Below are 24562 nucleotides of genomic sequence, written 5' to 3'. Positions count from 1 at the left end.
ATCCACTAAGCCACATTGTTTCTCCATTATATATCTATGTATCAATCACAGTACTAAGCACAGGGTTAAGCACAAGATAGGACACAATCCCTGTTCCAAGTGGGACTCCCAGCCTAAATAATAATAATTAATAATTATGCTTGTTATGTAACTGTTCTAAGCGCTGGAGTAAATACAAGATAATCAGGTTGGACACAGTCTCTGTCCCACATGAGGCTCAAAATCTAAGTGAAGTGGAGGGAGAACAGGTAGTGAATCCTCATTTTACAGATGAGGAAACTGAGGCTCAGAAAAGTTAAGTAACTTGCTCAAGATCACACAGAGGCGGAGTCAGGATTAGAACCTAGGTCCTCTGACTCTCAGGCCCAGGCTCTTCCCAATAGGCCATATAATAATTACAATAATAGTTATGGTATTTCTAAAGCGCCTACTGTGTACCAAACAGTGTTCTAAGTGCTGTGGTAGACACAAGATAATTGGGTTAGACACAGAGTTCCTGTCCCACACAGGGCTCACAGTCTTAATCCCCATTTTACAGTTTCGGGAACCGAGGCACAGAGAAGTGAGGTGACTTACCCAAGATCACACAGCGGATAAGTGGTTGAGCTGGGATTAGAACCCATGACCTTCTGACTCCCAGGCCCGGGCTCTAGGCACTAGACCATGCTTTCTGTCTCTCCGCAGTGGAGGCAGGAATGATCCATTTGACTGTTCGGTATTCCCATCAGACCGGGAGCCCCCGGTGAGAGGGGCTGTGTCCATCCCAGTGCTTAGAACAGTGCTTGGCAGATGGTAAGCACTTAACACAGTAAGCACGAGAAGCAACATGGCTTAGTGGAAAGAGCTCGGGCTTGGGAGTCAGCAGTGGTGGGTTCTAATCCTAGCTCCACTACTTGTCAGCGGTGTGACTTTGGGCAAATCACTTCACTTCTCTGTGCCTCCTTTCCCTCGTCTGTAAAATGGGGATTAAGACTGTGAGCTCCAGGTGGGACAATCTGATAACGTTGTATCTACCCCAGCGCTTCGAACATAGTAAGCACTTAACAAATGTCATTATTATTATTATTAACAACTACCATAATAATCATAATCATAATCTCTGTCAAAGTCACGGCTGCCTGGTCTAGAGCCCTGCCCCAAATGGGGGTAGAGGGAGGGGCTTGTTGCCTGATGGACTGAGGCTGACGAGCGAGGTGGGGCGGGTAGGAACAGAGGGCAGGGAATGTGTCTGTTGACTGTTCTATTGTCCTCTCCCAAGCGCTTAGTACAGTGCTTTGCACACAGTAAGCACTCAATGAATACGATTGAGGGAACGAATGAATGAACGAACCCCCGATACTCACGCTCATGGCCGCCACGTCGTTCTCATAGGCCTCACGTACTTTCTTCATGATCTCCTGCTCGGCCCTGCTGCAGTTCTCGATGGAGCCCTTGACCGTGATGGTCCTCTCGGGGTTGTACAGGGTCAGATCCTGAAGGCTGGACGGGAGAGAGGGAGCGGAGCGAGGTGACCCCCCCGGGGCCCCGGCCGAGCCCCCGCTTGAGCCCCGAGGACCTCGGGAGGACCCAGAGAGGGGTGAATGGGCAAATAATAATGATGGTATTTGTTAAGCATTTACTATGTGCCCTGCACTGTTTTAAGCACTGGGGTAGATACCAGGTAATCAGGTTGTCCCACATGGGGCTCACAGTCTTCATCCCCATTTTACAGATGAGGGAACTGAGGCACAGAGAAGTTAAGTGACTTGCCCTAGGTCACACAGCAGACAAATGGCAGAGGCGGGATTAGAACCCATGACCTCTGACTCCCAAGCCCAGGCTCTTTCCACTAAGCTATGCTGCAAATGAGTTCACCGGGCAGCCTCCCCTGAGGTCCCCACCACATACCCAATCAATTAATCAGTAATTATAATAACGATCATATTCGCTAAGCAATTACTATGTACCAAGTACTGTGCTGGGCACTGGAGTGAATGCAAACAAATCGGGTTGGGCACGGTCTCTGTCCCATGTGGGGCTTACAGTCTGGATCCCCATTTTATAGATGGGGTAACTGAGGCACAGAGAAGTGAAGCGACTTGCCCAAGGTCACACAGCAGGGGTGTGGCTGAGTTAGGATTAGAACCCACGACCACTTGACTTCCAGGTCTATGCTTCTATGCCAGGCTGCTTCTCACTATGCCGTGCTGTTTCTTACTACTTCATGCTGGAGCGTTTATAGTGTGCAGAGCCCCGTACGAGCACGGGGGAGAATACAGTATAGTACAATAGGTAAATACGCTCCCTGCCTCTGGGAGTTTACAATCTGGAGACCCCTTGCTCTGCCCCCGCTTGGACCCCCAGATCCATGTGTTTTCAACTGGCTGGGGGAGGGGGCAGGAAGGCAAGTCAGGTCCAGGAGCCTGGGGGTGCTGAGCCCCAAGCTCTCCAAGACGGGTGATGATTCGCACGAGGTGAGATGGGATGGGGAAGCGGGGCCGGGAGATGGGGGGCAGGTTGAGGTAGAGGAAGCGGGGCGCAGGGTCCTTACGAGGAGATGGTGATCTTGGTATCGGTGTCCTGCTCCACCTTTTTCAGGTTTCGTCCCTCCTTCCCGATCAGCCGGCCCACGAAGTTGTTGTGTGCCAGGACCTTCAGGGGCACCTCGTCAGCTCTGGGGGGAGAGGGCAGTCGGGGGGCTCTGAAGGGGCTGCACAGGTGGGATCTCCGGGTCTGCCCCCCTCCAGGGTTCCCCGACCCTCTCGGCTACTGACAGCGAAGACCGTTAGGCTGTTAGCCCAGACCGTGGCCCGAGGCACAGAAGATCCTGTCCAACTGGGGGTCCCCCAAGGATAGGAAGGCATCCACCCCTATTTCCCACTAGACCATGAGGGTCCTCCAAGGACAGGTCTGCACCCTCCTCTCCCCCACTATGGTCCTGAAGTCACATAATAATAATAATAATGTTGGTATTTATTAAGCGCTTACTATATGCACAGCACTGTTCTAAGCGCTGGGGTAGATACAGGGTCATCAGGTTGACCCACATAAGGCTCACAGTTAATCCCCATTTTACAGATGAGGTAACTGAGGCAAAGAGAAGTGAAGTGACTTGCCCACAGTCACACAGCTGACAAGTGGCAGAGCCGGGATTCGAACCTGTGACCTTTGACTCCCAAGCCTGGGTTCTTTCCACTGAGCCACGCTGCATGAAGACAGGACTGCGTCCATCCCTCCTTGCCCCAGTACCAGGGGTCCCCGAGGACCAGATGGCATCCGGCCCTCCCTCCCACTAGACCGGGGTCTCGCCGAGGTGGGTGAGGTCTCACGTCTTGGTGTCCTTGGCTTCCTTGTGCATGATTTCCAGGATCATCCTGCAGGCGGAAGAGCAGCCCCCGGGGCTGGACTGGATGCTGATGGCCTTCTCCGCCGCCCCCGAGTTCTCCTTCCTGTGCACGTCGATCCTGCGGGCACACCCGAGGCCAGCTCACCCTCCCGGAATGCTTCTCTGCCCGCCCACCCGCAACCCCCTCCCACTGGATCGGAGGCTCCTTCCCGCTCCCTCCCCCATGCTGGGCCTCTCAGCATGGCATAGTGGGGAAGCAGCATGGCATAGTGGGTAGAGCACGGACCTGGAAGTCAAACGGTCAAGGTTTCTAATCCCTGTTCTGCCACTTGTCTGCTGTGTGACCTTGGGCAAGTCACTTCACCTCTCTGGGCCTCAGTTACCTCACCTGTAAAATGGGGACTAAGACCGTGAGCGCTTTGTAGGGCAGAGACTGTGTCCAACCCGATTTCCTTGTATCTACCCCAGGGCTTAATACAGTGCCTGGCACACAGTAAGCATTTAAGTACCATAATTATTATTGTTATTATTATCAATCAATCCTTGATTTAGTATTGATCGAGCAACTCCCGTGGGGGGCAGAGCCCTGGAAAAGGTACTCGGGAGATCCCAGCAGAGTTGGCAGACATAATCCTTGCCTTCCAGAAGCTTGCGATCTGACACGTAAATAGGCTTACACACTTTTGTGAGCGACACTCATCCCATTGTCAAGGGAGAAGAGCAGCGGTCCCAAAATCACTCTGCCGATCGGAGGCCTCCGTCTGCCAACCCTAGCCAGCTGCTTCCCAATCCTGCCTCTGGTCCATCTGATAATAATAAGGATAATGATGGTATTTGTTAAGCAGTGCTACAGTGCTAGTCACTGTACTAAGTGCCGGGGTGGATACAAGCAAATCAAGTTGGACACGGTCCCTTTCCTATGTGGGGCTCTCAGTCTCAATCCCCATTTTACAGACGAGGTGAGCGAGACACAGAGAAATGAAGTGACTTGTCCAAGGTCACACAGCAGACTAGTGGTGGAGCTGGGATTAAAACCCATGACCTTCAAACTCCCATGCCCGTGCTCTATCCGCGACGCCATGCTGCTTCTCGGCGTCTAGATGCTTCTGTCCCCGGCCCTCCGAGCCGCTTCTGTCCCCAGCCTGTCTAGACGCTTCTTCTCTGCCTGCAGCCGCTTCCCCCGCAGCTGCCCCGCTGGCTGGATTTCCCCCTTTTCTTGCCCCCTCCCAATCAAGCCAGCTTCACCCCGTCTCGGCCTGAGGCTGCAGGAGTCTCCATCACGCCCAATAGAGAGGGTTCCCCATAGGGGCTGCCATCTTTTTGAAATCACACTGGAGTTTCTGGGCTCCGAGCTGGGGTCCTGAGGTCCGGGTTTCTGCCATCAGAAATCCTGCCTCCTATCTCTCTTCTCTCTAGCCCTTACTTCACCCTGCTGCGTGAATCATTTTTCTTGAAGACCGCTCACTCCACATCTCCCCTCTCCTCAAAATCCTCCAGTGGTTGCCTATCCATTTCCACAACCAACAGAAACTCCTTAGTATCAACTTCAAGGCACTCGGTCAGCTTCCTACCTTACCTCGCTGATCCCCTACTACAACACAACCCAGCCCGCACACTTTGCTCCTCCAGTGCCAACCTGTTCTCTTACCTCGAGCTCATCTACCCCGCTGATGACGACCCCTTGCCCACCTCCTCCCACTGACCTGGAATTCCCCTCCTCTTTCATATCCTACAGACCACCACTTGCCCATTTTCAAAGCTCTCCGAAAATCACACCTCAAAGACACCGTCCCTAAACAGTCAATCCATCAGTAGTATTTATTGAGTGCTTAGTATGTGCAGAGCACTGTATTAAGTCCTGGAAAGCCTAAGTCCTCGTTTTCTCCATTCACCTATCTTCTACATCGCCTATTCACTTGAATCTGTACTTCTTAAACATTTGATCTTCATCCTACTCCCGCAACACTTAGACGTTTTTATAACCTGCCATTTCCACTGTCTGTAATTTACCTTAATGTCTGTTTCCCCCTATAGACTGTAAAGTTCCTTTGTAGGCAGGGAAGGTGATGTGCTATTTTTTAATGGCATTTGTTAAGTGTTTACTATGTGTCAAACACCGTTCTAAGCCCTGAGATAGATACGAGTTAATCAGGTTGGACACGGTCTCGCAGGGACTCGCAGCCTAAATAGGAGGGAGAATTGAGCCCCCATTTTACAGTTGAGGAAACTGAGGCACAGAGAAGTAAAGTGACCCACCCAAGGTCACACAGCAAGCAGTTAATAATAAAAATAATAGTAATAATAGTTGTGGCATTTGTTAAGAGCTTATTTTGTGTTAATCAGTGTTCTAAGCGCTGGAGTAGATAAAAGGTAAGCAGGTTGTTCACAGTCCCTGTCCCACATGGAGGTCACAGTCTTAATCCCCATTTTACAGATGGAGGAACTGAATCCCAGAGAAGCGAAGTGACTTGCCCAAGGTCACACAGCAGACAGGATGAATGAAAGAATGTCACGCGGTGGAGCCGGCATTAGAATCCATGTCCTCTGACTCCAGGCCCGTCCTCTTTCTACAAGGCCATGTGAGTTGGCAGAACTGGAATTAGAACCCAGGTCCTCTGACTCCCGAGCCTGTGTTCTTTCCACTAGGCTGTGCTGATTTTCTTTCCAAAGCGCTTCGTACAGTGCTCTGCCCACGGAAGGCACTCGGTAAATACCACCAATTGATTAATTAGTTGTTCTCCAGTCCAGCCGGCCCCACCCCACCCACCAACCTGGCCCGCTTCCCGTGCCCGCTTCCCGTACCCGCCCCCCAAGTCGAGCTCACTTGGATTGGGTCTGCTTGGTGATGTTGCGGATGGTGGCCCCTTCCTTGCCAATGATGGCGCCCACGTACTGGGTGGGCACCAGCAGGCGCAGGGGGACGTCGGCCGCCTGCTGCTTTGCCGGGGTCCCGGCCGCCCCGGGAGACCCCCGCCCGGGCCCGCCCCGGGAGCCGAGGCCTCCCCGGCGCCCGCCCTCCGAGCCCTGGGCCGGCTGGTCGTCGGGGATGTAGGAGACCTTCAGGGCGTGGCTCTCCAGCTGGTGGCCGTTCAACTTGGAGATGGCCCTGCAGCCACAAGAAAGGTCAGTCCAGCCCCCGGGCCCCCAAGCGACCCCAGACCCCGAAGCTTCGGAAACCACCATCAGGAGGGCGCGGCGGGTGACGGGCCGAGTGCCGGGGGACTCCGACGCCCCGCACCCCGACCCCCACTCGTGTACCATGGTTCCCTCGGGACCCAGTACATTCCAAGCGCTTAGTACAGTGCTCTGCACATAGTAAGCGCTCAATAAATACAAATAAATACTATTGAATGATCCGGTGCCATCCAGGTACACGCTCAAGGCCCAAGGCCGGGCCCTGGAGTTCCCCAGAGCGCCCAAAAGGTGGCGCCATCATCAAGGCCACAGAGAAGTCATAGCTCCCACCCAGGGACTAGTGGGGGGGGCGGGGAGGTTGCCACGCTCCCCCCACCCTAGGTTAGCCCCCATCCCCTCCCTGACAGCTCACACTGACCCATGGTGTGATAATAATAATTATCATTACATTAATAATTATCATTATGGTGTTCGTTAAGCGCTTATTACAGTGGGCAACACCGGGCACTCCTTGTACCAAGACTAAAACTCCCCCCACAGGGGGACAAGTATTCCACGCCTCCCGGCCCATTCCCCACTCACTGCCGCGTTTGTTCCCGGTTGGAATAGGTGACGTTGACTACAGCTGTCTCGCTCTCCGTGTTCACTGCAAAGAGAAACCATCCAGGGTCAAGATGCCGGCCAAGGGAGGCCTCTGACCGTTCCCCTCCGGCCCCTTCCGACTCCCCAGTGTCCTGCCTGGGAATAACAATAAATGATAATGGGGGCATCTGTTGAGTGCTTCTGCTACGTGTCTGCTATGTGACACGTCTTGGGGAAGTCACTTCACTTCTCTGGGCAACAGTTACCTCTACTGTTAAGTGTGTGAGCCCCATGTGGGACCGGGACTATATCCAACCTGATTAACTTGGATCTAGTTCCGTGTTTAGAACAGTGCTTGGCACATAGTAAGTGCTTAACAAGAACACAGTCCCTGTTTCATACGGCGCTCACAGTCTTAATCCCCATTTTACAGATGAGGTAACTGAGGCAGAGAGAAGTGGAGTGACTTGTCCACGCTCAGACGGCAGACAAGTGGCAGAGCCGGGATTAGAACCCATGACCTCCTGACTCCCAGGCCTATGCTTTATCTACTATGCCTTGCAGCTTCATTAGCCAACATTTCAATATTCTCCTTAACAAACCTTCTCTTACTGAAGATGAGGCCCTGCGTCTCTTAGAAAACCTCCCACCTGGACCTACTGCTGAACCCCACTCTGAGAACTGCCAACCCTGAGAGAACCCCTTGCTCTTCCTCAACCAATGAACCACGGAGGAGGAGGAGGAGGAAGAGAAGGAGGAAAAGAAAAAAGAGAAGGAGGAGGAGGGCACATCCCCAAAGGCTCCATCTTCAGGGAATAGGTTGAAAGATCAGATTGTGGCCATTGTAGAGGCATAATCTCCTTGCTTTCTATTGATGGCAAGACCCTAATAATAATAATAATAACTCTGGAATTTGTTAAGCGCTTACTGTGTGCCAAGCACTGTAATAAAAGCTGAGGTAAATCCAAGATCATCAGGTTGCACATGAAGCTCATGTCTAAATACAAGGGAGAAGTGATATTGAATCTCCATTTTGCAGATGATGGAACTGAGCCACAGAGAAGTGAAGTGACTTGCCCAAGGTCACACAGCAGGCAAGTCGCAGAACTGGTATTAGAACCCAGATCCTTTGACTTTCAGGCCCGGGCTCCTTCCACTGGGCTATGCTGTTTGTCAGCCAGAGAACCAGCGGAGAAGCAGAGAACCCTACGCAGAGTTTTTTCTCTGGGATCAGCACCTGAAGAGCTTCACTGACAGGACACTTCCAGAGTCCTAGTGTGGCTTCAAATCCTGGTGTTACCCAATGGACGTGGTCTTTAAAGTGCTGCAGATTCCAGGGAAGTGCAGAGAGCAGCACCAGGACCTCTGCCTGGTTTTCCCAGATCTCTCAGGAGCATCTGACATCAGCAGCAGATTCAGGCTCTGGAAATTCCCACGCACATTGAGCTGCCCCGAAAACTTCATCAAGATTCTAAGTTCCTTGCCGGCGGTCCGGCCGGCCGGATCCAAACTGGGGGGTGCTCTGTCCTAACCGTCCCCCATCGCTGATGGGATAAAGCAGAGATGTGGAGTGGAGTGGATCCAGTCCTGTTGGACTCATCCTTCGCCCCCATGCTGGAGGATACAACCAGAGACCTGGATGCAGGTGGTTAACAACGCTTCCGCTCCTCCGGGAATCTCTTCCAACTCAACAGAGTTAGAACATCATCCTCCTGACAACCATTCAAGACCTGCCATAAGCAGATAAGCTTACCCCCGAGGCCCACACCAGAAAAGACGTGCAAATGATTGTGACCGGCTTCGCCAAATCAGCTGGCCGCTACAGGCTGATAAGATGCCTAAAGAATACCGAGGCGATATATCAGCCAGAACCAGGGAAGCCTTACAGAACAACCTAAAATGTGTATTGGCAGCAGAGCTAAAGGCGGGCAACGAATTCTGCTACCTGGGCAGTGATACTCCGACAGACCAGAAAAATAGAGAACTGAATCAGAAAGGCCAGCACATCTTTGAGAAGACTGGAAGAGTGTAGCATAGAACTGTAGACCTGTCCAGCCTTCTTCCTGGCTGGGATATCGACAGACACCATATTGGTTTCTTGAGCTTTTCCAACAGTGTCACTCATGGGTTAGACTGAACATCGAATGGCAAGACAGCCTCCCAAGCAACGAAGATCTAGAATGAAGTCAGTCGCCTGGCTTTGTAGCTATGCTCTCCTCCACATGGCTGCACTAGATGAAGAGACTGGATGACAGCGGGGGACCCAAACAAGTGCTGAATGGTGAGCTGAAATGGGGAAATAAAAGCAAGGAGGGCAGAAGAAACACTTTAGGGACAAGATAAAACAAAGACTGAGGTGATACTGCATCCCAATTGAAAACTGGGGGTCAACTGCTAAGGACGCACTACCGTCTAATAAGAAGCAGAAGCTTCTTAAGGTTTGTGTGACAAGGAGGCCAACGTGCACACAGCATCAGGTACTGCAAACACAACAGCACAACAAAAGACGATCTTTTTGTGTCTGCAGTGTAGCCGTGTCTGTGGATCTTAGCCAGAGGTGCGACCACAGCTCTGTTTCACCCTCGGTGATGTCAAGTTCATCTTGTCCTATGCTGTCGAGTAGTCTCCAACCCATAGTGACGCCATGTACACAAATCTCCCAATCTCCCACCTCCATCTGCAATCATTCTGGTAGTGGATCCATAGAGTTTTCTTGGGTAAAAATCCTAAGTGGTTGACCATCACCTCCTTCCATGCAATAAACATGAGTCTCTGCCCTTGACTCTCTCCTATGCTGCTGCTGAGGAGCACAGGTGAGTTTTGACTTGTAGCAGATTGTTTTCCACTCACTAGCCACTGTCCAAGCTAGGAATGAAATAGATCTGCCTCTGCTTGACTCCCCCTCCCATAGTCGAGACTGGTAGAGTACAGGAAACTCTCAGGTGTGACCCTAAGAGGGGTGATGTCAAGCACATAGGACAAATGTGTACATTTTGTGTTGAGCGGTCATTCGGGCTAAAGATGATGGTGAGACTGCCTCTCATGAGTGTGCACACTGCTTTTTATCCACGATGGAAAAGTTGTGCACCTTTCTAGATGAGCACTGCTCAGACAGCAAGGATTAAGAGGGGAAAGGTAAGACCTATAGGCAGCAGGTTATGTACTTGAGTTGTTTCTGCAGTAGCGGTGAGGGTGTGCACCGAACCATCCCCAATCTCTCACCCAGTCCCCCGTGCCCGGCCAGGCGACTGGTGGGGGAACAGGTACGGTCCTACTCCCGGGACGGAACGTCTCCGAGACATCGTAAACTCCGCTGGGGCTCCCATCATTTGGCTGCCCATTGTTAAGTATCATCCTCAAAAGTGGCTCAGGAAAGATTTGGGGGTCAGATCGGGTTGGAGAACAACAATGACTAAAAAATCCACAGATCTTCTACCATAGCTCTCTAAGCTGCATAGAGAGAGCTGGCAAGACTGACCCCGGGAGCCCCAGCCTCTAGGCTAAGAGGTCATTCAAACCCCAGTGAGGGTGAGGCCAAGAGATGAACTACCCAGAGAATCTCCCCCACTGCCCGCTCCCCGTGCCCCCTTTCCCTCCCCTCCCCACACCCATTCTATCCTCTATCCACCTTCCTCCCCCCATCCTCTACTCTCCTGCCCACTCATCCTCCCCTTCTGTCCTCCTTTTCCCGCCCTCCTTGATCTCTCCCAAGCATTTGATACAGTGCTCTGCATACAGTAAGTGCTCACTCAATCAGTCAATAAATCAATCAACCAAATTTATTGAGTGTTTACTGTGTGCACAGTACTGTACTAAGTGCTTGGGAGAGGACAGAAGAGTTGGCAGACACATTCATGCCCACAGGGAGTATGCCCACATGATCAATTGATCTTCCACACTCTCCCTTCCTCCATCTTCACTTCCCGTCTCTCCCTTCACTCTTCCCTCATCCCCCCCAATCCTCAGCCCGCGCAGGGCCCACCTTGTTCACAGTTCTCCACGGTCCCGTACTGAGCCAGCAAACTGTCCAGCACCTAGGAAAGCCGGGAGGGAAACGTTCTTCCAAATGCTTGGGGTCGGATCTCTTCCCCCGCCCTCCGGCAACCCCCACTCCCTGCCACGCCTGGCTAGCCCCAGGCTTGGTGCCTACGTCTGCCCACCCCGGGCCACTCACAATTGGCAGCTTGCCGGTGGCTTAGGAGAATGAAGAATGACTTGCCGGGAGAGGGCTAAAGAAGGTGTCGAGGGGCGGGGGGCAGGCCTAAGGAAGTCTACAGGGAACTGTGGGCTGGATTGGGGCCCCCGAGGAGCGGAATCACGCTATAATGTTCCCTTTCTTAAGTCCCCTCCCCCAGGTGGGTGAAGAGCACACCCGGAGGCTTCTGGATAGCTTTGGTGCCATCACCTCGGCCCCCATGCTGGACTAGAGAAATAGCAACCCCAAACCCCCAAGGGGATCCAGGGCCGGACTCCTGACCTGCTGGTCAGGTATTCTGGTGGTCACAGAGATTCAGTCCAGACCCAGAGATGGAGCTCCACCCAGTCCTAGCCCAGTTCCAGCCCCTGCCCCACAAGCGATCAGAGGCTGGTGCAGGGGAGCCCCCTGGGCCCAGAAACCCACATGAGGGGGCTAATGCCCCAGACCAAGCACCACCCAGTTTGGTTCATGTCTCGGCTGCCCTACAGCCCCCTCCCCCACCAACTGGCTCCACCACCCCCATCCAGCACACCCCCTGACCCCCTCAGGGCCTGGGACACTTACCTCCCACCGGAGCTGGGGGGGAATATTTCGGATCTGAATTTTCCGACTCCTGAAATCAAGGGAGAAGAGGTTGGAGCGCAGGTCAGTGCCCATGCCCTCACCTGGCAGGCTGGTCCCGACCTGTCCGTCCCAGGGACGGTGGGGGCCGAAGGGGACCCCGGGGAAGGTGGGGGGGGGGGTCCAGGGAGGGTGTGGATCCGGGGCACCAGGGAGGGCTTCTGGAGAGGGTATGGGGAGGGGGCACAGGAGGGGAGTGCCCAGGGAGGCCAAGGGGAGGAACCACCAGGGTGGGTTTGCAGAAGGGAGGGGAAAAGTTATTGAATTAGAATCAGCTAGGCATGAGGTAGCCAACAACAAACCAGAATGAGTCTTGCAAAAAGTTGCTGCCTTCTTACCCCACTACCCCATCCCCAAATTGCCCCTTTCTTCTGGAACTCCCTCCACCTGCCTCCTCTGGAGGCAATAATTTATAACTGTGGCATTTGTTTAGCGCTTACTACATGCCAGATGCTGTACTAAGTGCTGGGGGGGATACAAGCAATTCAGGTTGGACACAGTCCCTGCCTCGCACTGGGCTCACCGTCTTAATCCCCATTTTCCAGATGAAGTAACTGAGGCACTGAGAAGTGAACCGACTCGCCCAAAGCCACACGGCAGGCAGGTGGCAGAGTTGGGATTCGAACCCATGACCTTCTGACTCCCCAGCCCATGCTCTATGCACTACGCCATTCTGCTTCCCCAGACTAATCAGGGAGAGGCAACAATACCCCCTGCGTCTATGGTCCCGCCTCAACATGCAGCCCCAGACCCCTCCTTCCTGCCCCCTCTCCATCTATTTTTTTCAATCGCATTTGCTAAGCACTTACTAGGTGCCAGGCACTGTACTAAGCACTAGGGTAGATGCAAGATAATCCAGCAGACTCACAGTCCCAATCCCACAGAGGGTTCACAGTCTTAATCCCCATTTTACAGATAAGGGAAATGAGGCGTAAATAGTGTGATTAACCCAAGACCACACAGCAGACAAGTGGAGAAGCCTGGATTAGAACCCAGGTTCCCTGACTCCCAATTCCGTGCTCTTTCCACTAGGCCGCATTCCTTCTCTATCCACTCCCAAGAAAACCTCCTCAGGCCAGAACCCTGGATTAGGCACTTCAGAGACCGCAACACACTTAGAAGAAAGAGTATCTGTCCCCTAGGAGCTTGTAATCTAATGGGGGAAACTGTTGAAGAATAAATAGTGGTAATAATAAATAATAATGGTGGTAGAGGCGGCTGAGGGAAGGGGCTGAGGTTGACCAGAGGGCAGTCCTCTAGACTGTAAACTCATTTTGGACATGGAATGTGTCTGTTTATTGTTACATTGTACTCTCCCAAGCGCTCAGTACAGTGTTTTGCACACGGTAAGCGCACGATAAATGCAATTGACTAAGTGCTGGGGTCGGTCCCAAATAATCAGGTTGGATACAGTCCCGATCCCACATAGGGCTCACAGTCTAAGGGGAAGGGAGACTAGGCACTGAATCCACATTTTACAGATGAGGAAAATGAGGCCCAGAGAAGTTAAAAACCGGTGAAAGTGGATGTAAATAATAAACAAGAAACTGAGGGAGTAACTGGTTCGGTCCAAATCAATAAGGAGATGAGGGCAGAGCAGGGCTGCAGGAATCAGTCAGGGAAGGCCTCCTTGGGGGGGGGGGAGTGGGTCTTTTGGAGGTGAGGCAGGACCCTGGGGGGTGTGGTTTGATGGTACTTAGCAAGAAGGGAGTGCCGGGTGCCCAGTGGGTCAGAAGTGGCGAGTCTAGGGCAGTCCGCTGTGACTTTGAGCATGTTGGACAGGAAATGTGTCTGTTGTTGTACTCTCCAAGTTGCTTGATACACTGCTTTGCACACCATAAGCGCTCAAAAAATACGACTGAATGAAAGAATGAGGGCAAAGGACAGAACTGATGTTAACTCGGAGTGAGACTACAGTGGGTCTGCCTGAAACCAGGGGTTTGCTCCTGGTGGCTCCAATCCCTGGTCCGAGCTGGGAGCACTGGGAACCCTGGGAGCGCCAACAATGTTGAGAGCGCTGGGAAAGCCAGGAGCACCGGGAACACGTGGAGCACCGGGAACGCTTGGTACACCGGGAATTCGGAGAAAGCAGGGGGCACTGTTCTTATCCCGATGGGCCTAGGGGACGAAGGTCATGGGGCAAAGGCCATGGGGCGGGCTTGTTCCCTTGGGTCAGTGAACACTACGTAGTCTGGGGGGTTTCCACGGAAAGCCGATGGACCTCCCCCAGGCTGGCTCGGCCACCAGTCCCGCCCTGTCCCTCGGGGGAAACGGTCAGACGGCACGGACATTAGCAGGGGCTGACCAGGAGCTGACCATCCCTGTCCCCCGGCCCAGGGTGAGGGGCAGCTGGGAAGGAGTAGAGAAGCTGCAGAAGAAGAAGGGGCAGCAAAGAGAAGCTGGCTCAGGGACTCCTGTGACCCCAGTGACCTCGAGGATGCTAAGACTACCCAGGTTCAGCAGAGCCAGCCTAATAATAATGGTACTTGTTATGTGCTTACCTTGTGCCAAGCACTGTAATACCCACTGAGGTAGATATAAAATAATCAGGTTGGACACAGTCCCCATCCATGTGGGGCTCACAGTTTTAGTAGGAGGAAGTCGGATTTTAATCCCTATTTTACAGATGAGGAAACTGAGGCCCAGAGAGTTTAGTGTTTTGCCCAAGGTCACCCTGCAGACAAGCAGCAGCGACAGGATTTGAACCTAGGTCCTCTGACTCCCAGGTCTGTGCTCTTCCCACTAGGCCATGTTGCTCCTCAGTCTCCACAGAAATAGCCTGAATAAAGGCATCAGGAGACTAAGGCTGGAAAAATCATTTTCTAGACACTCCTCCATTAGCACCCGGGCTGGGGGCTGTCGGCAGCCTGCTCTCCCTGCAATCCTGTACCTGAAAACCTGAGGTCCTTATAAAGTCAGCTCAGAGGCCAAGGATAGGGGGAAGTCGAGGGTGGGTTGCCACGGGCAGGTAGACTGGACTTAGAGCCAGGGGAGCTGGGTTCTAATCCCAGCTCTGACTCGGGGGCTGTGTGTCTTTAGGCAAACTGCTTACCCTCTCTGGGACTTGGTTTGACTCCATCAGCCAGAAGGGGAGGAGGAAGAGTCCTGTGTCTTCCTGGGAAGGGAGGGTGGAAAGGGCGGGGCAAGGAGCACCCCTACAAGGCAACCCCCTCTCAAAAGCTGGCTGGGAACATGAGCTGCTCACTGGTTCACAGCTGGATCGAGCTGAACTTCCCAGTGTCTACGGAGTCTGACTCCTGTTATAGCTGAGGCTGACACGGGTGCCAATCAAGCTTACCCTAATATAAAGCTCTGCCCCTTTCTTCTTGACATTTCCCCCCAAAAACCCCCAGCCCACTGCCCCCCAGGGCCAGCAGGGGGTGGGGCTGGAAGAGGGGACTTCTGCCAGGCCAGGGGTGGAGACAGGACATGCGGTCCCTGGGCCTCAGTTACCTCATCTATTAAATGGGGGTTAAGACTGTGAGCCCAGTGAAGCGCAAGGACTGTGTCCAACCCAATTATTTTGTACCCACCCCAGCGCTTAGTACGGTGCCCGGCACATAGTTAGTTCTCAACAAATAATAATAATTCTTGTATGTGTTAAATGCTTACTGTGTGCCAGGCACTGCACCAACCTCTGGGATGGATACAAGCAAATCGGCTTGCACACAGCCCCTATCCCATGTGGGGTTCACAGTCTCGATGTCCATTTTACAGATGAGGAAACTGAGGTACAGAGAAGTGAAGCGACTTACTTCAGGTCACACATCAGACAAGTGGTGGAGCCAGGATTAGAACCCACGATCTTCTGACCCCCCAGGCCGTGCTCTATCCACTACACCATGCTGTCTCCCAAATACCAATATCACAATTATTATTATTGTCGCACTCACACCCCCTTCCTTAATCTCAACCAGACCCCCTGCCCACTATCTTCAGCTAACCCCTTGTGCCAATGCCCCCACCCACTGAGCCACCATCTCACAAGCGAACGGCAGGAGACCGCTCCAAACAGGCACAGCGAGAGTTTCCCTGGGAGAAGGGGGTTTCCCCTCTGATCCCGCTGGATACCCACCTCGACAGCTTGATTCATTCATCCATTCGTTCATTCTTTCGGTGCTATTTATTGAGTGCTCACTCTGTGCAAAGCACCTTACCAACCGCTTGGGAGAGTACGATATGACAATAAACAGACACATTCTCTGTCCACCGTGAGCTCACAGTATGGGGGGGAGCCAGGCATTAATATAAGTAAGCAAATAAATAAATAAAGATATGTACCTAAGCGTTTGGGGGCTGGGAGGGAAGATGAATGAAGGGAGTAAGTCAGGGTGATGCAGAAGGGAGTTGGAGAAGAGGAAAGGAGCCTTAGTCTTGGAGATGTGTCTTTAATAAGGCTTTGAAGGTGGGGAGATATTGACAGACAGTTATTCATTGCTAAATTGTACTTCACAAGCACTTAGAACACATAGTAAGCACTCAATAAATAAGACTGAATGAATGAATAAATATGAGGAGGGAAGGCATATTAACACCTGCCTCTTCCTCTAGACAGTAAGCTTGTTGTGGGCAGGGAATATGTCTGTTATATTGTTCTATTGTACTCTCCCAAGTACTTAGTACAGTGGTCTGTAATAATAATAATAATGTTGGCATTTATTAAACGCAGAGCACTGTTCTAAGCGCTGGGGTAGATGGAGGGTCATCAGGTTGTCCCATGGGGGGCTCACAGTCTTAATCCCCATTTTAAAGATGAGGTAACAGAGGCCCAGAGAAGTGAAGTGACTTGCCCACAGTCACACAACTGCCAAGTGGCAGAGCCGGGATTCGAGCCCATGACCTCTGACTCCCAAGCCCGGGCTCTTTCCCCTGAGCCACGCTGCTTCTCTGCACAGTAGGCACTCAATAAATACGACTGACCGGCCTGGAGAGCAGGGGGCTGGACTAATTGGACTCTCAAGGTTCCAGGATCTCCAGCCCAGACAGAAGTCATCGGCAGGCCGGGGCCCAGAGGGCCGGAAATGGGATTTCGAGGGGCGGGTGGAAGTCCCAACACCTCCCATTTTGGGGTCGCAGGTCAAAGGTCAGGAATCTGGCTCACATCAGTGGCGGCACCCTCTACCTCAGGGGCCTTTCTTTGGCGGAGGTGGGAGCCGGGTGGGGGGGCCGTTGAAACTGGATCCGTGACTGGGATGTTAATCCAGATCCCCACGGAAAGGAATGGCAGGGAAATTCCGGGCGGGAATGTGTGGAATGTACCAGCCCCGGGAGGGGTCAGAGGGATTTAACCGATAAAGGATCCGCTCCACTCGGCCCCCTTTCCCTACCTGCTGGCCTGTCTGTCGGTCCATCCGCCCCACCCCTGGGAAGGGTAGCCCGAGTCCAGGGCTGCCTGCAGGGGGAGAGTCGGGTGGGCTGGGGGACTCGCCGTCACACGCCCCTTCATCATCAGTGGAATTTACTGAACGCTTACTGGGTGCACAACACTGTACCAAGCTCTTAGGAGAGTACAATACAACAGAGTCGGTAGACACGTTCCCTGCCCACATCGAGCTTACAGTCTAGAGGGGGAGACCGACATTAATAAAAATAAATAATTTTTGGTATATAATTTACAGATATGTACATAAATGCTGTGGGGTGAATATCAAATGCCCTTCCTCCCTGCCTTCCTGCCACCCATTTCCTCGGTATCAGCGACCACCAACAACCACTGGCCGCTATCACCTATTCCCCCCTGCCCCAGAGACCCCAGTTTGCAAGGCCAAGGTAAAAAAACATTCAGTTTCTCAGACTCAGTTCCGATAGCCCAACCTGATTTCTCTTAGGCCTTCAGCCTGAATTCCATTAACCCCAAAACCTGGTTTCAATAAGCCCACATGTTTCTTTTAGGCCTTCTGCCTGATTTCCACCAACCCTGCTGCCTGATTTCAATAAGGCCACCTGTTTCTCCTAGCCCTTCTGCCTGATTTCCATTAACTCCCCTGCCTGATTTCAATAAACCCACCTGTTTCTTTTATGCTTTCTGCCTGATTTCCTTGAACTCCACTGCCTGATTTCAGTAAATCCAGCTGTTTCTTTTTCACCTTCTGCCTGGTTTCAGTGAACTCCGCTGCCTGATTTCAGTAAGCCTGTTTGCTTCTTTTAGACGACCCCTGCCTGGTCCTTCCATACCCAGGACTGGAAGAGTTTTTTATTTGTTTGGGGTTTTTTTAGTGGTATTTGTTCAGTGCCTATTATGTGCCAGACACTGCTGGGGTAGATATAAGATAATCAGGTTGGACACAGTCACTGTCCCCCATGGGGCTCTCCATCTCAATCCCCATTTTACAGATGAGGTAACCGAGGCACAGAGAAGTGCGTGTCCAAGGTCACACAGCAGACAGGTGGCAGAGCAGGAATTAGAACACAGGTCCTTCTGATTCCCAGGCCTGTGTTCCACCCAATAGGTCGTGCTACATACAGAGTTGCACAGTCTGGCTTAAATCCCTCCTGCTGCAATTCAAAGTGAAAATGGGGAGCGGCGGCTCTGGCCCCAACACACTTGTTGCAGGTGGGATAGTAAATGGCCACCTCGGCCTTCTCTTTCCCGGCCACACACAAGCACTACCATTTGCCAGCTGCATGCTGTCTTCTGCCTGAGATCAAATCCTCCTGGTTCTTCCTCTGGGATCCTCCCCATCTTCTCCATAACAACAATAATAATATTAATGGTACTTGTTAAGCACTTACTATGTGCCAGGCACTGTACTAAGCGCTGAGGTAGATACAAGATAATAGGGTTGGACACAGTCCCTGTCCTATATAAGGCTCAGAGTCTTCATCCCCATTCTACATATGAGGGAACTGAGGCCCAGAGAAGTTAAGTGACTTGCCCAAGGTCACACAGCAGACAAGTGGCAGAGATGGCATTAGAACCCATGGTCTTCTGACTCCCAGGCCCGTGCTCAAGCCACTAAGCCATGCTCTCCTCCTTCACTTTGAAGGAGGCTTTGAAGATGGCCTCTCTGAGGGGCAGGCTGGGTGGGATGGGGTGGGATGAGGGGTCGTGCAGGAAGGAGAGGGGCTGGGTGGGGTGGGAAGGGTTAGGGTGGGGCTGGGCAGAGTGGGATAAACCCAGCTCGGGTTCTGCAGATGGCAACGGAGGGGCTGGCCAGGTGCCAACCCAGACCTTCACAGCAGCAGCCGCCTGGCAGACTGGGGAGCACGGGTTGGGGCTGGCGAGCAGGACGTAGGGCTGGGCGGCTGCGGGCCGGGGGATGGGGAGCACGGGCTGCCAGGGGTGGAGAGTGCAGAGAGGAGACTGGCCGGGGGTGCAGAGGGGAGACGGGAAAGAGGAACAAGGGGAAAAATAAGGCAGGGAAGGAAAGAGGCTCATCTCCGAACCGGAAGGGGAGCTCGACGGGCACTGCTGGAAGAAGCGTGACCTGTTCACACAAACACAGACGCACACGTGCTCACATAAACAGACACACACGTGTTCCCATAAACACACGGGCAGGCACGCTCGCGTTCACACGGATCCATGCGCACTCCCCCATGCCCGGGATGACTTCTCGGAGCTCGTGAGCTCTCGCTCTCCTCCCTCAGCCCCAGTCCTTGGCATTCCCGCTGACCAGTCCGGCGGCCAGGAGAGCGGCTGACCCCCCCCAGGGCCCCGTTTCAGGAAATCCCCCTCTCCCTCACTCCTAGTGACCTCTCGAAGAGGGGGGACAGGCTGGGGGTGCAGGGTGCAGAAAGGAGACAGGGGTGGCAAAAGACACAGAGGGGAGGCAGACCAGAGCTGCAGAGTGCGGTACCTTCAGTGATACTCGCAGCAGTACAAGAGACAGTGCTCCAGATTTGCTCTCCGCAGTGCCAGAGACAGTGCTCTCGGCTATGCCCTGGACCATGCCCCACGCCATGCCTTCGGGGGACAGAGGCCAGTTCTCTGCTCAGGGAATTCCCAGAGAAGTGGCCGGCGGTAGGAGGGTATTCCCCAGTCACTGGGCATGGCCTTTCCGGGCGGGCAGCCAGCCCGGCAGTGGGCCCGGGCGGGAATGCCCCCGGGGGTGGGGGCCTCTGCCCGGCGGATGGCCCCGAGGGCACAGTTGAGCATTGCCCTCCAGACCCAGCCCAGACCACTGGTTGAGCCGCTGCCCTCGGGGGCAAGGCAGCTGAGGCTGGGCATAGCGCAAGGGGCAGAAAACGGCAAACAACAAAATCCACCCCAGCCCTGCACCTACTTAACCTCAGCAGCACTTCAGACAACGTCCCGGGCCGTGGTGGTGGGAAGCCAGCGATATATTCCACCCTGTCCAATCCGATTAGCTTGTGTCTACTCCAGCCCTTTGTACAGTGTCTGGCACGTAGTAAGGCTTAACCAGTACTACAATTATTATAGAGAAGCAGCGTGGCTCAGCGGAAAGAGCATGGATTTAGAAGTCAGAGGTCATGGGTTCTAATCCCAGCTCTGCCACCTATCAGCTGTATGACTTTGGGCAAGTCACTTAACTTCTTGGTGCCTCAGTTACCTCACCTGTAAAATTACCTCAGCTGTAAAATGGGGCTTAAGACTGTGAGCCTCACGTGGAACAAAGTGATTACCTTGTATCTACCCCAGTGCTTAGAACAGTGCTCAGCACATAGTAAGTGCTTAACAAATACCAATATTATTATTCTTGGGGACTGAGAGTAGGCATAAGGAGGTATTAAAGCAGGGCGGTCTTGTGGAAAGGGCTCAGGACTAAGAATGGGTGGACCTGGGTTCCAATCCTGACTCCACCCCTTAATAATAATAATAATAATATTGGTGCTTATTAAGCACTTACTATGTGCCAAGCACTGTTCAAGCACTAGGTTAGATACAAGGTAATCAGGTTGGACACAGTACCTGTCCCCCAGGGGGCTCACAGTTTCAATCCCCATTTTACAGATGAGGTAACTGAGGCCAGGAAAGTGGAGTGATGTGGCTTAGTGGCAAGAGCATGGGCTTGGGAGTCGGAGAACATAGGTTCTAACCCCAGCTCTGCCACTCAACTGCTGTGTGACCTTGGGCATGCCACTTAACTTCTCTGTATCTCAGTTACCTCACCTGTAAAATGGGGATTAAGACTGGGAGCCCCACATGAGAAGGCCTGATGGCCTTGTATCTACCCCAGTGCTTAGAACAGTGCTTAGCTCATAGCAAACATTTAAGAAATACCATAATAAGACTGTGAGCCCGATGTTGGGTAGGGATTGTCTCTATTTTTTTGCCGAACTGTCCATCCCAAGCGCTTAGTACAGTGCTCTGCACACAGTAAGCCCTCAATAAATATAATTGAATGTATGAATTATTAGAAGGTCACAAAGCAGACATGGGGCTGAGTCAGGATTAGAACCCACGACCTCTGTCTCCCAAGCCCATGTTCTTGCCACTAGGCCATGCTGCTTCCCTAACCCCTTGCCTGTTGGGTGACCTTGGGGGCAAATCGTTTAACTTCTCTGTGTGGGGGGACAAGGATTGGTTGACTGCTCAAGGCCTCTCAAGTCTTTGGAACCTACTAAGAGGGTCTGGTGGTGCTGCATCTCCCAGGAGGGAGATGGTGGTCCCGGGAAGTTTGGGGTGTCCAAAGGGGCGTGGAATAGGGAGCACAGGGTCAGGCAGTCAGGGGGACCCCAAGGGTGAGAGGAGGTGACAGGGGACAAGGTAGAATTCATTTTTTCAATCATATTTATCAAGCACTTACTGTGTGCAGAGCACTGTACTAAGCACTTGGAAAGTACAATTCGGCAACAAATGGGTTGGAAGGAACGGAAGGGAACGAAATGGAAGGGGAGGGCATGGAGTGAGTGCAGGAGGAATGGAGTAGTCCACTTGGAAACAGTTTGGCCTAATGGAAAGAGCACTTTCCTCCTTATGTAAAATGCAAATTATAAATTATGTATTTGTTCATATTAATGTCTGTCTCCCCCTCTAGACCGTAAGCTCGTTAAGAGCAGGCAACATGCCCGCTAAATCTGTTGCATTATACTCTCTGAAGTACTTAATACAGTGCTCTGCACGTAATAATACCAATTATTATTGTAATATTTGTTAAGCGCTTACTATGTGCCAGGCACTGTACTAAGCATTGGGTTGGACACAAGCAAATCGGGTTGGACACAGTCCCTGTCTGTGTAGGGCTCAGAGTCTCAATCCCCATTTTACAGATGAGGTAATTGAGGCACAGAGAAGTGAAATGACTTGCCCAAGGTCACAAAGCAGACAAGTGGGAGAGCTGGGATCAGTAAGCACTCAATAAATATGATTGATTAATTGATTGACTGCTTGGGTGAACCTGGGCAAGTCACTGAATTTTGGGGGGCTTCCGGTCCTCATTTATAAAATGGGGATTGAATCCCCATTGTCCCTCCTACTTAGAAAAGCAGCATGGCGTAGCGGCTAGAGCACAGGCTTGGGCATCAGGAGACCATGGATTCTAATCCCGACTCCCCCACTTATCAGCTGTGTGACCTTGGGCAAGTCACTTCCCTCATTTGTAAAATAGAGATTGAGATTGCGAGCCCCACGTGGGACAGGTACTGTGTCCAACCCGATTTGCTTGTATCCACCCCAGGGCTTAGTACAGTGCCTGGCACAAGTAAGCGCTTAACAAACACTACAATTACTATTATCATTATTATTATTATTACTTTGACTCAGAGCCCCTTGTGGGGCAGGAACTGTGTCTGAGCCGATTAACTCGTATCTTCCCCGCTCCTTCGCACATAGAATTAACAAATTCCACAGTGATGATTCTCCCCTTTGCCCCTGGAGGAGCCCCCCCCTCGCCCGCTCAGCAGGGCAGGAGTAGGGGGGCAGGGGAGACCCTCCCACCCTCCTTCCTTAGACTCCGGAAGGTGGCTCTTGGGTCCAGGTGGGTCCAGGTGGGTTAATCGTTGGCCCAGGCCCTGCTCTCAGAGCCACAAAGGGCGGGGGACTTTGCTCTTTGTCTGGCCGCCCCTGGTCAGAAATCTGACCCACCATAATCCCCTCCCCCAACTTGGGGTCCTTCCTGGAATCCAGCCCCTCCCCCACAGCCAGCATCTTGACAGAGGTGGTCTGGGGCTGGTGGGGGGGGGACGAGGAGAGGGGGCTGGGGCCGGGCGCCTGTGAACATTTAAGTGGGAAATTGGGGCCACGGGGTGGGGGTGGGGCAGCTGAGTGGCGGGAAACGTCACAGCCTGGAGCGAGCTGCCAGGGAGAAAATGGCAGGAGGAGCAGGCGGCTCGGCTGGCCCGAGTGGAGAGAGCCCGGGCGAGGGGCTGGCGGCTCGTAGCGGGCAGGGTCTCGGCCCGGCCGATGCAGCTGGCGTGGTCTCCAGACCCTCTGGAATCAAGAAAGCTGCTTTTCTCCTACCCACATCACCCCTTTTGCCCCCTTCACCCACTCCCACCCACCCAAAAATCCCCAGGATTATTTAGGGATGGGGCCTGCAGGAAGACTTGCTCCTCCGGATGGGGAAACTGAATCCACAGGACAGAGGACAGGGCTGGTTGACCTAAGACAGGCCCTGCCTCCTCTGAGCTCCTGCAACTCTCTTCATGGGGCCCTGTAGGCTAGCCCAAAATGGAGGCAGATAATAATAATAATAATGCACTTACTATGTACTACGTATTATATTAAATGGATGGGTTGATACAGTATAAGCAGAGTGGACACAGATCCCATCCCACCTGGACTCACAGTCTAAGGGAAAGAAGAACGGTTATTTCATCTCCCTTTTACAAATGAGGAAACGAGGTAAAGAGAAATTAAATGGCTTGCTCAAGGGGACATAGCAGGGCACTGGTGGAGGTGGGACTAGAACCCAGGACTCCAGACTCCCAACCCATGCTCTTTTCACTTAGTTAATCTGGAGATCAAAGACAGGCTGACCAGGCTGGCGGAACTGGGGCAGAAGTCAACTTGGAGTAGGAACTGTGGGATGAGGAAAACAGTACATCAAATTTCTATGGTCATTATTAATATTATTGTGATTGTGGTTTTTTGTTTGTTTTTGGTTTTTTGAATGGCATTTGTTAATCACTTACTATGTGTCAGGCACTGTACTAAGCGCTGGGTTAGATACAAGCCAATCAGATTGGACACAGTCCATGTCCCACATGGGCTGACAGTCTTAATCTCCATTTTAACAATAATAATAATAAAAATAATAAAGGTATTTGTTAATTGCTTAATAGGTGCCAGGCACTGTTCTATGTGCTGGAGTAGATACAAGATAGTTGGGTTGGACACAGTCCCTGTCCTACCAAGGGGTCACAGTCTTAATCCCCATTTTACAGATGAGGGAACTGAGGCACAGAGAAGTGAAGTGACTTGCCCAAAGGAACACAGCAGACAATTAGCAGAGCTGGCATTAGAACCCATGATCTCCTGACTCCCAGGCTCGTGCTCTATCAGTTAAATTCTTTTACTTTTCTTTTGTGTGTGTGTGTGTTCGTGTTTAATGGTATTTGTTAAGTGTTTACTATGTGCCAGGCACTGTACTAGGCGCTGGGGTAGATTCAGGCTAATCAGGCTGAATGCAGTCCCTGTACACAGAGGGCTCACATCTCACCCCCTATTTTACAGATGAGCGAACTAAGGCACAGAGGAGTTAAGCGACTTGCCCAAGGTCACACAACAGACAAGCGGTGGAGCCAGGATGTTGTTAGGCGCTTACTATGTCCCAAGCACTGTTCTGAGGGCTGGGAAA

At 52.4% G+C, this 24562-nt stretch overlaps 1 protein-coding gene and 1 non-coding gene across 4 annotated transcripts in view; both read right to left on the bottom strand.

The window, feature by feature from the left end:
* The window catches only part of IGF2BP1 (insulin like growth factor 2 mRNA binding protein 1), a 48574-nt gene that overhangs the window by 9879 nt on the left and 14133 nt on the right, over nt 1–24562 (bottom strand). For 2 of the 3 annotated variants that reach the window (XM_029075749.2, XM_029075750.2), the window contains exons 3-9: nt 11805–11853; nt 11025–11076; nt 7043–7106; nt 6150–6431; nt 3309–3443; nt 2531–2653; nt 1344–1479 (exon numbers count right to left, since the gene is read on the bottom strand). In XM_029075749.2, coding sequence (XP_028931582.1) covers nt 1344–1479; nt 2531–2653; nt 3309–3443; nt 6150–6431; nt 7043–7106; nt 11025–11076; nt 11805–11853 — 841 coding nt within the window. The remainder of the gene's footprint in view (nt 1–1343; nt 1480–2530; nt 2654–3308; nt 3444–6149; nt 6432–7042; nt 7107–11024; nt 11077–11804; nt 11854–24562) is intronic. The other variant, XM_029075751.2, reaches the window with a different exon arrangement.
* Nucleotides 9866–10002, bottom strand: LOC114815358. Its single transcript, XR_003763121.1, has one exon. It is a non-coding gene; the product is annotated as a small nucleolar RNA SNORA7 (small nucleolar RNA).

The sequence above is a fragment of the Ornithorhynchus anatinus genome, chromosome 11 (assembly GCF_004115215.2).
Source record: "Ornithorhynchus anatinus isolate Pmale09 chromosome 11, mOrnAna1.pri.v4, whole genome shotgun sequence".
Classification (NCBI taxonomy): Eukaryota; Metazoa; Chordata; class Mammalia; order Monotremata; family Ornithorhynchidae; genus Ornithorhynchus; species Ornithorhynchus anatinus.
This window is presented reverse-complemented; position numbering and strand designations above follow the sequence as displayed.